The following is an 11,764-nucleotide window of genomic DNA, read 5'->3' on the forward strand; positions in this document are numbered from 1 at the left end:
TTACAGCTGAACAGTTCCTCCTGAGGACTGCAGCATGGTAGACAGTCTCAGATACGTTGGTTTATACCATCAGGGTTTCAAAGTTAGGGAAGCAGTAACCTCTTAGTGGCTGTGTGTGAGCAATGAGGAACAAAGCTGAAGGCTTATGATATCTTTTACCATTTAATATTTTAAAATGAGATATATTGAACACATTCTGACACATAAAGCAACTGGCAACCTTTTGCTGAGAATTCAGCTGTGCTAATAAACAGCTGTTTCCTTCAGGTCAGTTTGTTTTATGCTAGCCAAAGTTAACAACCCCTTTAATGTCCCATTGGATCATTCATGCACCCTGCTAAACAGGCTACCCAACTAGTGATAAACTTATTTTATAACTAAGATGGCGACAGACAAAAAGCCAAGCACGATGCTTAATCCTACTGTACATTTGTTATTTTTTCACTTTTCTCTTCTTTCTCAACAATGACTTCTGATTGTTACATATATTGCAATAGTTTTCAGAGTTTGAGCAGGTTTGTTTAACTTACAGGCACACAGCAGATAGGTGAAGACACGTGAGACACTTATTTACACATTTAGAGGTCTGTGCATACTAAGATGATGCAAAGGTTTAGGGCTACCTATGCACTGTTTCCTCATTTAGGCACACGAAGGCATAAAAGGATCATGTTCAGGGAACATGAACAACTTATTAACACGTCAATTAGACTAAAAGAGATGAGCTGTCGCATTTTTAATTAATACTAGATTTGGAACTTCTATACCATCCTGTCTGAGTGTTTATGATGTTATGTTGGGGTGAGACACTGAGACAACTGCATTGCCTTGGCTGCCAGTCTATAAGCCTAAATATTTCCCCTGTGAGCCGGAGCCATAACCTCAGTTGGCCTCTTGTTAATGATGTTTTCTGCTTGGAGAACCAGGGCTGTGACTGGCTAAAGCCACGGAGAAACCAATACAGGCCTAAAGGCCCTCATACAGGCCTTCTGCTTCATCACAAACCCCTACTTCTCAGATGCATCAAAAACACACTGTTTAGAAGTCTGAAAGAGGTTTTGTCACTAGAATGACAGACATGACTTCTGTTTCTATTTAGACACTTAAGTACAGCTGTTGTTCCTCGGCCTGAAACCACCCCAGATGCATTTACAGAACAGTAGTAACAGTGTCACTTTATGGGCTAAAGTTATCATGCCAGGCTGATTCTTATTTCGTGGACAGCTCCTGAATGCTTAAACAGATGGACTGCTTATGTATTATTGGTCTAAACAGAAAACAGTGTGTGTTGTAGCTGGATTATATAAGCAACCAGCTTCTAGAAAGTCACTTAATGAACAAATAAATAATTACTATATTTACTGTGATTTAGTTAGTAGATGATCTTTTTTAAATGCATCAGTTATTCAGATTCTTAGCATTCTTTTAAACATCTGTGGTTTATGGCAGTCTGGGATGTTAGCCTGTTTACCAAATCCATCAAGGTACCCAAGCTGAAGTCACATATAGCACTTTTCTACTCTCCTAGAGCACCCAAAGCGCTTTATACAACATGCCACATTCACACTCAGTTCACACAAGCACTTTTTTCTATGCTTTTAAGTGCTTCCTACCTAAAATTCACACACATACTCCGATGGATTGGAGAGCAACTCGGGGTTAGTATCCAAGTAGTCTCTCTCCATGATAAAACTTTCATAACAATTAGAGACAGTTTATTTCTTTGCAACTAAATTCAAATACAAGTTGTTCAAAAGGATCAAATAATCGTTTCCCCCACTGTAAAAATTACTGTTGATTGGCAGAATGAAGCTATAATGCATATCCCAAAAGTTCAATTTGTCTGAAGAACCTTTTTTGTTGAACTAGCCAATCAGAACCCACATATTCAATTCACAATTGCATAACAACACAAACACACACACACACACACACAAATCTTGTACTAGTGTGAATTTCCTAAAGCCTCTGGCAATGCAATGACGTAATTTTCTACTACATAGGATCTAAAGTTGACAACAAGGGGGGAAATAGATGAGGTAAATAAATAGACGTACATCAGCTTAGAAGCAACACTGTTGCATTTTCACCTTTTAAATGATTTCAAAAATAATTAAATCGTTTGTTTCCCTGATTATTTTAATTTTTTAACCGTTACTGACATTCTGAAACTGACACGCGTGCACAAAACACACGGGCGCGCGCACACACCTCCTTTCCCGTTTGCCCAACCCCCACAACACAGAAGTCGCCGCCCTTCCTTCTCGCTCTCACACCAACATGACTACCGACACCGCCGCTCCAAACCCAACCGACAAGCCGGAGCATCACGGAAGTTGTAGTCCCGCTCGCGCTAGCCAGTTCGAGAAGGCGAGGCCTCACCAAAATACAACTCCCATCTCGACCCTCGCACGCCGAGCCCCGTCGTCCAATCTGAATATGTGGGAGGAGCGCATCCGCCCACAAAAGCCACAGCTATCTCCCTGTATCCCCCCCTTTAAAAAATCAATTGTGCACGAAAAAAAGGGGAACACGCTTAAAATACCAACACAGGTGACGGTTTGTTTTCGGCGCGCGACGGACAGCGACGAGGCGTCCCCGCGTCGTGCGGCGTGAGAAACAGCGGTGACAGGCAGGAGCTGCGAGGAGGGTGTTGTCCTGATGCTTAAATGGAAGTGGGTGGGCCTCTACGGTCACACACTGCCAACTTCTCTGTGGATATCACTCTGACAACCGCCAATTTGTTCGTTTATGGACTGTCTATCCGGTAAAGGAGTCATACGACGGATCTGTGAGGTGTCCGGCGGACCGGGGACGGTCACCGCTCTCTCTGTTATTTCCGTTATTTGGGGCTGTTTGATTGTTCCTGCGCTTGGCACCGCCCTTCCTGGCCGGTGGGTGGTTTCGTCAAACGGGCAGATCCGCCACGGCTCAGAGCCGAACATATAGGCCGTCCTCCGCCTGTGTACCCGGCCGGCCTTCTACCGTGAACTACACCCTCTCCCTCTCGGTATATTAATGCGTTATGAGTGGTAGGTACCCTCCCCCTCCCCGTCTCCACCCCTCCTTCCCTCTTTATAGCCGTTTGACAGATAGGAAGCTCAATGCCCCTTTGATATTGATGATAAGGTTACTGGTTTCTCTTCTGTCTATATTGATCACCTCTGTGATGCCATATATGCTATTTTTTTGCTTGGATTTTATTTGCAGCATGCAGTGCCCCGTATACTGCTCGGGACTTTGTAGTACTCAGTAATCCCCATGTGATAATATTGTAATTGAAAATATTCTAACATTTCTGCCTCTTCCTCACAGACTCGAAGAAGGAATCATCTGGAACTGAAGGAGGGAAAGCATCTAAAAGGGGGAAAAGTTCTGGATCACAGGTAAAAGCAAGGAGACAGGAGTTTATTATAGTTCGTTACTTTTCCCTTGCCTGTAGGCCAAAAATGTACTCCCTCCCTCCCAGCCTAGCCAGCCAGACACCTCTGGGGGCGTTTCTCTGGTGAATTCCACTTCCTGCTTCTGTGCAGCCCTACAGTGAGCCAACCCAGAGCCTCATGAATAGGCTTACACGGCTGTCACACTTCAGCCGCTATACTTTTTGAACTGTCTGTTTGAATTATGGTCAGAATGATTTAATTCTGCACGTGGATATTATTGAAAGACCTGCAGCTTTGGTTAAGTGGCCCCAAGACTGTGAAACTTCTCTCTGCAGCAGGTTGTATACATATATATCTTTGAGATTATTTTTGAGCCAGGCAGCTGTTCTTGAGCGCATCTTATTGTCATTAAATGTGCATGACGAGCATCGCTGCTGTGTTAATTTTCCTGCTGTTGTAGTTGTTACAAAATCTAGGCTGTTTCCCCGTGCACTGTTGTGAGGTGTTGAGCATTAAAAATTTGCCTGCGACCTAGTTCCTTTGAAAAGGGAGGAGAGAGAAGGCGGCATTTTCTTCCAGTGTTCTCAGAAAACAGAAATGTGGTTCTCACACGCCCACCCACTCGCTTCCTGTAATACCGCCCACTTCCACTGACAGCTCTCTCTCTCGCTTTCACTCAGCTTTTTGTGTTTCTTTTTTCTGCACCATGTTATTTCCCACCCCTCGCTCTTTTTCTCTTATTCATTTAAAATTAATCATTGCGTGAGCGTTTGCAATGATACCTGCTATCATCCCCAGCCTTAAGCGTTTTTATCTTTGCACATGTACTCTTTGGCTTTGTTTGTGTATGCGTACAAGCTGTTAATGTATGTTTCTAACCCTGACTCCCTTCTTGTCCTTCCTTCACCTGTCACTCCTGTTTTCCCTATCACCCTTCTCACCCCTCCCATCCATCCATCCATTACTCCTCCATCCCCTTTCCTCCACCGTCTCCTCTAGGATTCCTCTCAGCCCTCTCCATTGGCTCTGCTAGCAGCCACCTGCAGTAAGATCGGAGGGCAGGGGGGAGCAGAGGGGGCACAGGGCCAAGCAGGGGCCCAGCAGATCCAGGTCCAGGCTGGTCAGATCCAGTTGCAGGCGGGACAGATCCAGGGTCAAATAGTGGTGGACACAGCTGGGGGTCAGGCCTTAGTGCCCCAGCAGCTAGAACTGGTCCCGGCACAGTTCACAGGGAACGGCTGGCAGATCATTACAGCAGCGCCTACTATGGCCAAGGAGAACACCAGTCAACCTGTTGCTGTGACCGTGGCCACCACCTTGACTAATGACAGCTCACCTGGTGGACGTAAGGTGAGGGGAGTGGTGTGTTTGTGCAAATGTTTTTATCAATTTTTAATCCTTGTCCACATAACTGATTTACTGCTCCTTTCCTGTTGGGCAGGTAAAGGCAGTAGGTGGGACCAACAGTGTCGCAGCCAATCAGCAGCAGCAATTTCAGATCATCCAGGTTCAGAACCTGCCCAATGCCGGAGCAGGAGTCCAGTATCAGGTCATCCCGCACTTGCAGACTGCAGATGGACAGCAGATCCACATCAGCCCTCAAACAGCGTCCATCGGGGCCGTTCCCGAGCAGGTTCAGCTCATCCAGAGTTCGGGCCAGACCCAAGCTATCATTCAACCCACCAACCAGCAGGCCATCCTGACGAGTACAGCCAATCAGACGGTTCCACTGCAGATCCGTCCTGCGCAGTCATTCCCACTTCAGCTGCAGACTCTGCAAGGCTCCCAAACTCCTGTCATGACCACAGTACCTATAAACCTTGGTGGCATGACCCTGGCTTTGCCTGTGATCAATAATGTCGGAGGGGGTGGAGCTGTGCAGCTTATCCAATCAGCAGATGGCACATTCTCTGTTGCTAATGGCAACCAGCTGGTGACAACAGCTGTGTCAGGGGTGGCTCCTACCACAGCTGCAGCTGGATCAACAATGGCAGTAGCTGAAGGCGACAGCGTGCCTGATGGGGCTCAAGTGGTTTCAGCTGGATCAGAGGGTGGATCAGCTGACGCCCAAGTGCAGAGCAGCGAGGCAGACTCTCAAAGCCAGAATCAGACCAACGGGCTACAGAACCAGACAGACACACCTGGAGCCATTCAGCAGGTGATTGTGGGCCAGGTGGGGCACCAGTTGGTGCAGCAGATCCAGCTGCAGCCCCAGGCTCAGAGTCAGGGTCAGGCACAGGGCCAACAGCAACCTCAGCACATTCAGACCCTGCAGCTGGCTCCAGGACAGACCTTGCAGCCCATCCAGGCCTTCCCGAACTCTGCCCAGGTCCTTATTCGTACCCCAACCCTATCACCCTCTGGGCAGCTCACCTGGCAAACGCTGCAGCTACCCGGTGGAGTCTCCCTGCAGGGTGGTCTCGGGACAGCTGTGCCACAGCAGCTGACGCTGGCTCCGGTAGCTGGTGGGACTGCAGTTGGAAGTGGGGGACTAGTCTCTCTTAGTGGAGCTCCCTTGACGCTAAGTGCAGCCCAGATAAACCCTGGGTCAGGGGTGCAGACGGTCAGCATTGCAGGACTGAGCACAGCTGGGGTCCAGGTGCAGGGCGTACCACTCACTATTACTGGTCTACAGGGTAAGGGCATTATGAGAGTAACTGTCTAAATGCGTATTCAGCACCAATCTGCTCACTTTCATAAACCGTGAATGCAATGGGGTTGTGGAGACAGAGAGTCTTTATTTCTTGAGAAAATATCATATTAGTCCAGTGCGCTAATCCCTCATATCATGACAAACTAATCTATAAAGCTTGAATTAAAGGATGTCCTGCTCTCCTGCTTGCTCAGTTAGACTGTGTGTATGACACATAGTCTGTAATAAAAGTGCATGTTGCCTCTCTGTCTTTAAAGTGAAGACCAAGTCATTGAACTACATTCTTTCTAGTGATCAGCAGAGGGTGACTCTCTTGGTATCAGTTTGTAGAAAAGTCTATGAAAAATGATACTACATCTCACTTGTCTTAATACCTCAGCAATTATTTTCCTAAAGAGTTAAAGGCTTTAAGTGTTAGTTTCAAGTCTTCTTGAGTGAAATTCATATGCTCATTTAGTACATTTAGAATAGAACAGACAATGCAGCATATGCTTTAGGCCTAAAGTTTCAAAGCAGATCACCTCAAACCAATGGGAGATATAATGGTGGCTCCATATTGTATGTACAGCCTGTAGTCAAAGGTGTTCTTGTTTTTTAACTTTCTCTGTTGTAATATAGAAACTGTTCTTGTTTTTGATCATGTGTTTACACACTTTCAATCATCCTCCAGGTCAACCACAGGGTCAAGATGGGGTCAAAGTTCAGTCGTCTCCAGTGACTGTCACTGTGGGCAATGTTGCATCAGGCTCGTCAATGAGTCCAGACCAGCTGAGCTCTGTGCAAAGTTCTTCAGACCAGGAGGGACCGCCCAGCAAGAGGCTTCGACGTGTTGCCTGCTCTTGTCCAAACTGCAGGGATGGAGAGGGAAGGTATGCAAAGCATGCATAAGATACTCATGATTATTTCTAGTCTTTGAAGGGACTTTGAAGGCTCAGAAGTTATAGTGAATCCAAACTATACAATCTCAAAGGAAGCAGTTTTTTGTTTTTGGACTTAAAAGTCTTTCCGTAGTGGATTTTTTTTCATCACCTCACAGCAGTTTTCTCTCTGTACTGATTACTACTAACAAATTAACAAAACTGACAAGACTGACACAGTTCATTCTCCATAAATCCATAAATTACATGTTCTCAATTTTGAGAACATTGAGAAAAAAAATTATTGTTTCCAGAATTTTCAATATCATGCACCAACAGTGGTTTAAAAAAAGATGCAATTGAATTTTAATTGCTTTTGAATAAAAGATTAGGATTCCTAAGCTGAAATTTTACATACTCATATATTGGTTACCATGTCCATATAATGTTTTTAAAAAATATATATATATATGTATATATGCTAATGAGACATAAAGTTTACTTCCTGATTCATAAAAAATTTGTACCTTGTTCTGCTACGCTGCTTAACATACACAGACGCGTTGGCAGTTGGGCCCAGTGCTCGTGAGATAACTTCTGAGGCTTGCAAATGCAGAGGAGAAGTGGGGGTGGGGTGCAGGCAAACGACTGAAAGAGAAGGCGGGGTCCAACTTGACAATTCATGCATCTGCACATACTAAATGAGACAAAAGCACAAAACTATATCTAAAACTGTTTTCACACATGAAGCACTGAAAATGTCATGAGAATTGGCTTCTTAAACACAACACGCAGCAACAGGAGGAGTGCATGACAGCCATATTCTCACTACAGGAAATGCTCTATTTGGTTTAGGGGAGGGACTTTGCCTGAGAACGTTTGTTTTCCTGCATGCGTTTCTTTCAGGTAATGCTAAAGCTTTAGGGTTACAGAGTATATGGGGGGGGGGGGGGATAAGCAAAAGGCTTTGTAATATAAAAATTATGGAATTACAAATATAAACATGTAATTATTATAGGAGTATTTTGAGTTTGATCTGTAGCACACACACACACAAACCTCCTGGTCCTCACTCATAACAGAAGTTTGTGTTGTAGGAACAGCGGGGATCCCACAAAGAAAAAGCAGCACATCTGCCACATGGAGGGCTGCGGGAAGGTCTATGGAAAGACATCCCACCTACGGGCCCACCTGCGCTGGCACACCGGTGAGAGGCCGTTTGTCTGTAACTGGATCTTCTGTGGCAAGAGGTTCACCCGGAGCGACGAGCTGCAGAGACACCGGAGAACACACACAGGTGGGAGAAAGCATAGACACAGACATGCAGGGTGATTTTGAATTGAATTTGAATTCACTGCTGAATACAAACTAGAGCTGCAATGTTTTAATTTTACCCTCAGTTCTTGAGAAATGTCCAGCAGAAGCCAAAGTGGCACCTTTAAAGGTTTTTGTTTTTTCCCACCACCCAAATAATCTATAGGGCAGAGAAAAGCTGCAAAAATAGGTGGAATCACAATTTTTCTTTACTTTCTTTCTTTTAAAGTCTTCCTTAAAACATTAGTCTGACTTTTTTGTTCTCCACACTGTTGCAGGAGAAAAGCGCTTTGAGTGTCCCGAATGCTCCAAGCGCTTCATGCGCAGCGACCACCTCTCGAAGCACATCAAGACCCACCAGAACAAGAAGAGCAGCGCCGCGGTGGCAATCATCACCACTGACGACATGGAGGAAGACACTCCCGAGGACCTCGGCGCCTCCCCGCAGATTGTCGCCGTAGCAACACTGTCGCGTGACTCTGACCCCGCTACGCCGACCACTTCCAATCACCTGGAGGAAGAGGAGGAGGAAGAGGAGGAGTTTGAGTAGGCGCCTGCCTCCCGTCTCTTCGCTGGAAGGCTGGCTTCCTGTTTTTTTGGAGGTCTTTGCATAGACTGTAAGGGGTTACTTTTCTCTTTTTTTTTTCTTCCTTTTTTTTCTAAAATTTGACCTTATTTTGAAAGGGTTCGCTCACGAAGAGACTCTAAAGGGACGGGCAGGGATCCATGCGATGAAGGGAAACCTGAAAAATATAAACAGTCTAAAACAAAACTAACGCGTATAATAACAAAATAGAGAAATTTAGAGTGTATCAAAGATTAGTTTGGCATTTATAAAAATTTAATCTATTAAGAATTTCAGGTGTGGCGGGGAAGGGATGTACGCAGATTAGCACAAGACAGGGGACCTGCTGAATTTGAAACCACCCGACACTGAGAGACATTTTCCTAATCACAACAGAACTCTATGCACAAAAGTTGTGTTCCTGCTTCACACCTGTCAGGCAGTGCTGAGGGTCAATCAAGGTACAGAGCTGTTGCAGATCAGTGACAGAGCAGGGGCAGTATTGGGAGGGGGGTGGGTGTAAATGTGAGCTGTGTGAATGAGTGTGTACTCCCATGCTGTCCTGCAGAGGATCTACCTAATTTGAGTTTTTATTCATGGTTCAGGTTTAAGTCCTCAGATAAGATTCAGGTGTTTGATTCTTTTGCGATCAGATGACAAATATAGGGGGATAATTCTAAGAAAAGAGAAGAAAAAAGAAGAGTAGGGGAGGAAAAAAAGCACATATAAAAAAAGATTTATAAAATGCATTCCTATTGAGGCGCAGTGGCCATTAGAAAAAAAAAGGGTTTCTATAGAGAAAAACAATCTAGCTTTCTACAACTTTGTTTGTGTAGTGAAAGCAATACTGTAATAATGACAATCCTAGTGAAACCATGTTTACATTGTCAGGGGAAGTTTTCTCTTGTTAATACAACAAGCCAGTTCGCTCTAAGATTAAGGAAGGCAGCGTCGTAGTCCGGATGACCTGGTACCACAGGGTGGCTTTGACATCACGGCTGCACACTTCACGCCGCCACGTGTTTGACAGTTTTACATCAAACAAAACAACACGGCACGGTCGGCGTAACTGTGGTGACAGCGTTGCTTTCTTTTCTTTCTTTTCAAATTTTTTTTGCTTTCTGTGCTCTAATGACCGCCCCTCTAAACCCCCCACCCCGCTACATGACCGATGTACCACAATTGCCTTAACACAAGCTGTCGTACAGAGGGATCTCCGGAGTGAGCCGGACGGAGTCAGAGGGGAGCTCTCCGGACTTGTAAGAGGGTGACGCGGAGTGCAAACCAAAGCACAGGCAGGTATATATATAAGACGGAGCTGTTGGGTGGGAGTCGGTCAGGCCGTTTAGCTACGTGGATATTACGAAATGTTTTCTGGTGGTGTTTCTCTGTGTTAGTTCAGTGCGTATATTCATTTGAAATTAAAAAAAATAATAATAAGATGCTTTTATTTTATAAAATTTATCAATTCTTTTAACTCCCCCACCCCTCCTTAAGTATGTTAACACACAGGACCCCCACTGTGTATGGCTAATTTATTATTTATCCTTGATTTGTAATATTTGCCTTTTTGCTGGACTTGTATTTGTGCGCGTTGACTCTGAGGTTGTGTACAGCATGTTTCAGTTCTTTGCCGTAGTGCTGCTTCTCTCTTCTTTATTCTCTGTGCTTCTGTTTTTTTTCTTTTTCTTTTTTTGTCTTTCTATGTCTGACCATCGCTGTTCATTTCTTCTTCTGTTTTCTTTTCTCTCTGCGCCATAACGTGTTTTTGGAGGAAAAAAAATCAACAAACAAAAGAAGAAGAAAGCAAAAAAACAAAAAAAAAAAAAAAGAAAAAGAAAAAAAGGAGAAAAAAAGTTACTATTGTTTAAAGCTGAAAAAGGTTGATACCAAACAAATTTAGATGTTTTTTGGTAATATTTTGTGTGACGACTTCTCTTTTTTTTCTTTCTTTGATATTTTGTAGTGACATCTCATTTGTAAATCTTTTTCTAAAGATGTTTGTTCGTCTCCATGACATTTGATAATGGGTTTTTTGGCAGGACAGCCTCAAAGGCTCCAGTTTATTGATATTTTTAAAACTGGTTTGTACAAATGTGTTATGTCAACAAAAAACAAAAAAAAAGGGAAGAAAAATTACAAGCAGAAAAGATGCTTTGCCTGCATAACACTTGACAATAAAGTGATTCTTAAAGTGAGGCTCACATTTCATCTCTGATGATTCTGAGTGGGGAGTGAGTCACTGCGAATTTATTTTATTTTTACATATGGTGCTCTTTGCACAGACACACAGCTATAACTCGTGCCGCCTCCTTATTACTGGGTATTCTCTCAGCTGTGTTTTGACAGCGGTGATGATGAAGTAGCCGCCCTCCCTGTGGGAACAATTTCTGCTCCCGGGTTTCTCTTTGTGCCACTTGTGGCCTTCGGAATGGCGCTGTGAAGATCCGACCTGAGTCGCAGGACAATCGTTTGACACTCAATAAGAAATTTGTCAAACCTGCTTGAATGAATTTCTTCTTGTATATTTCTGGAGGTTTTTCTTAGATGATGGAAACTCCAGAAATAAAAATAATCAACAAAAACAACATCTTAATTGCAACGGCAAGCGCCAAGCCTGTGAGGGTTCACCCACAAGTCACTCTGTCGGGTTTACAAAGCGTGTCACGTAGTTGGCACCTCACGTGTACCTTTGGCGCGTCACTCCTTTGAAGCACTTCAAAAACAGTTCGCAGCTCTTCTCTCTGCACCCTCAGGTGCTTCTGTCAAGTTTTGTAGGTATCAATTATTTTAATCTAATAAGCTATAGAAGTATCAGAACAAAGGCAGACTTTCTTATTCTCCTATCACACACTGAAGCATGAGGGGGGGAATTTTTCTACAATAAAGCCTCTCTGTGGCTCTTCAGTGCTTAAAAATCCCAGTAATGTTAAGTGAGAACCAGGAGACCCACACTGATCATCATGAGTAAGATTAGAGCTTCAAATGATAG

General features: G+C 44.2%; 1 protein-coding gene and 1 long non-coding RNA gene across 3 annotated transcripts; one reads left to right on the forward strand and one right to left on the reverse strand.

The window, feature by feature from the left end:
• The first annotated feature begins 2,280 nt into the window (after positions 1–2,280).
• Positions 2,281–10,978, forward strand: sp4 (sp4 transcription factor). The gene is made up of 7 exons (XM_080862286.1): positions 2,281–3,032; positions 3,316–3,386; positions 4,383–4,733; positions 4,825–6,019; positions 6,707–6,905; positions 7,991–8,190; positions 8,486–10,978. The coding sequence occupies exons 1-7, from the start codon at positions 3,026–3,028 to the stop codon at positions 8,755–8,757; spliced, it is 2,295 nt and encodes a 764-aa protein (XP_080718412.1). The 5' UTR covers positions 2,281–3,025; the 3' UTR covers positions 8,758–10,978.
• Positions 6,750–8,702, reverse strand: LOC308384001. 2 transcript variants are annotated; one of them, XR_013969257.1, is made up of 4 exons: positions 8,566–8,702; positions 7,953–8,162; positions 7,421–7,541; positions 6,750–6,884 (listed from the first exon to the last, which is right to left on the reverse strand). It is a non-coding gene; the product is annotated as an uncharacterized lncRNA (long non-coding RNA). The 2 variants fall into 2 exon arrangements; XR_013969258.1 differs by having other exon boundaries at positions 7,421–7,590.
• Positions 10,979–11,764: the final 786 nt, after the last annotated feature.

Source organism: Rhamphochromis sp. 'chilingali' (assembly GCF_963969265.1).
Source record: "Rhamphochromis sp. 'chilingali' genome assembly, chromosome: 17".
NCBI lineage: Eukaryota > Metazoa > Chordata > Actinopteri > Cichliformes > Cichlidae > Rhamphochromis > Rhamphochromis sp. 'chilingali'.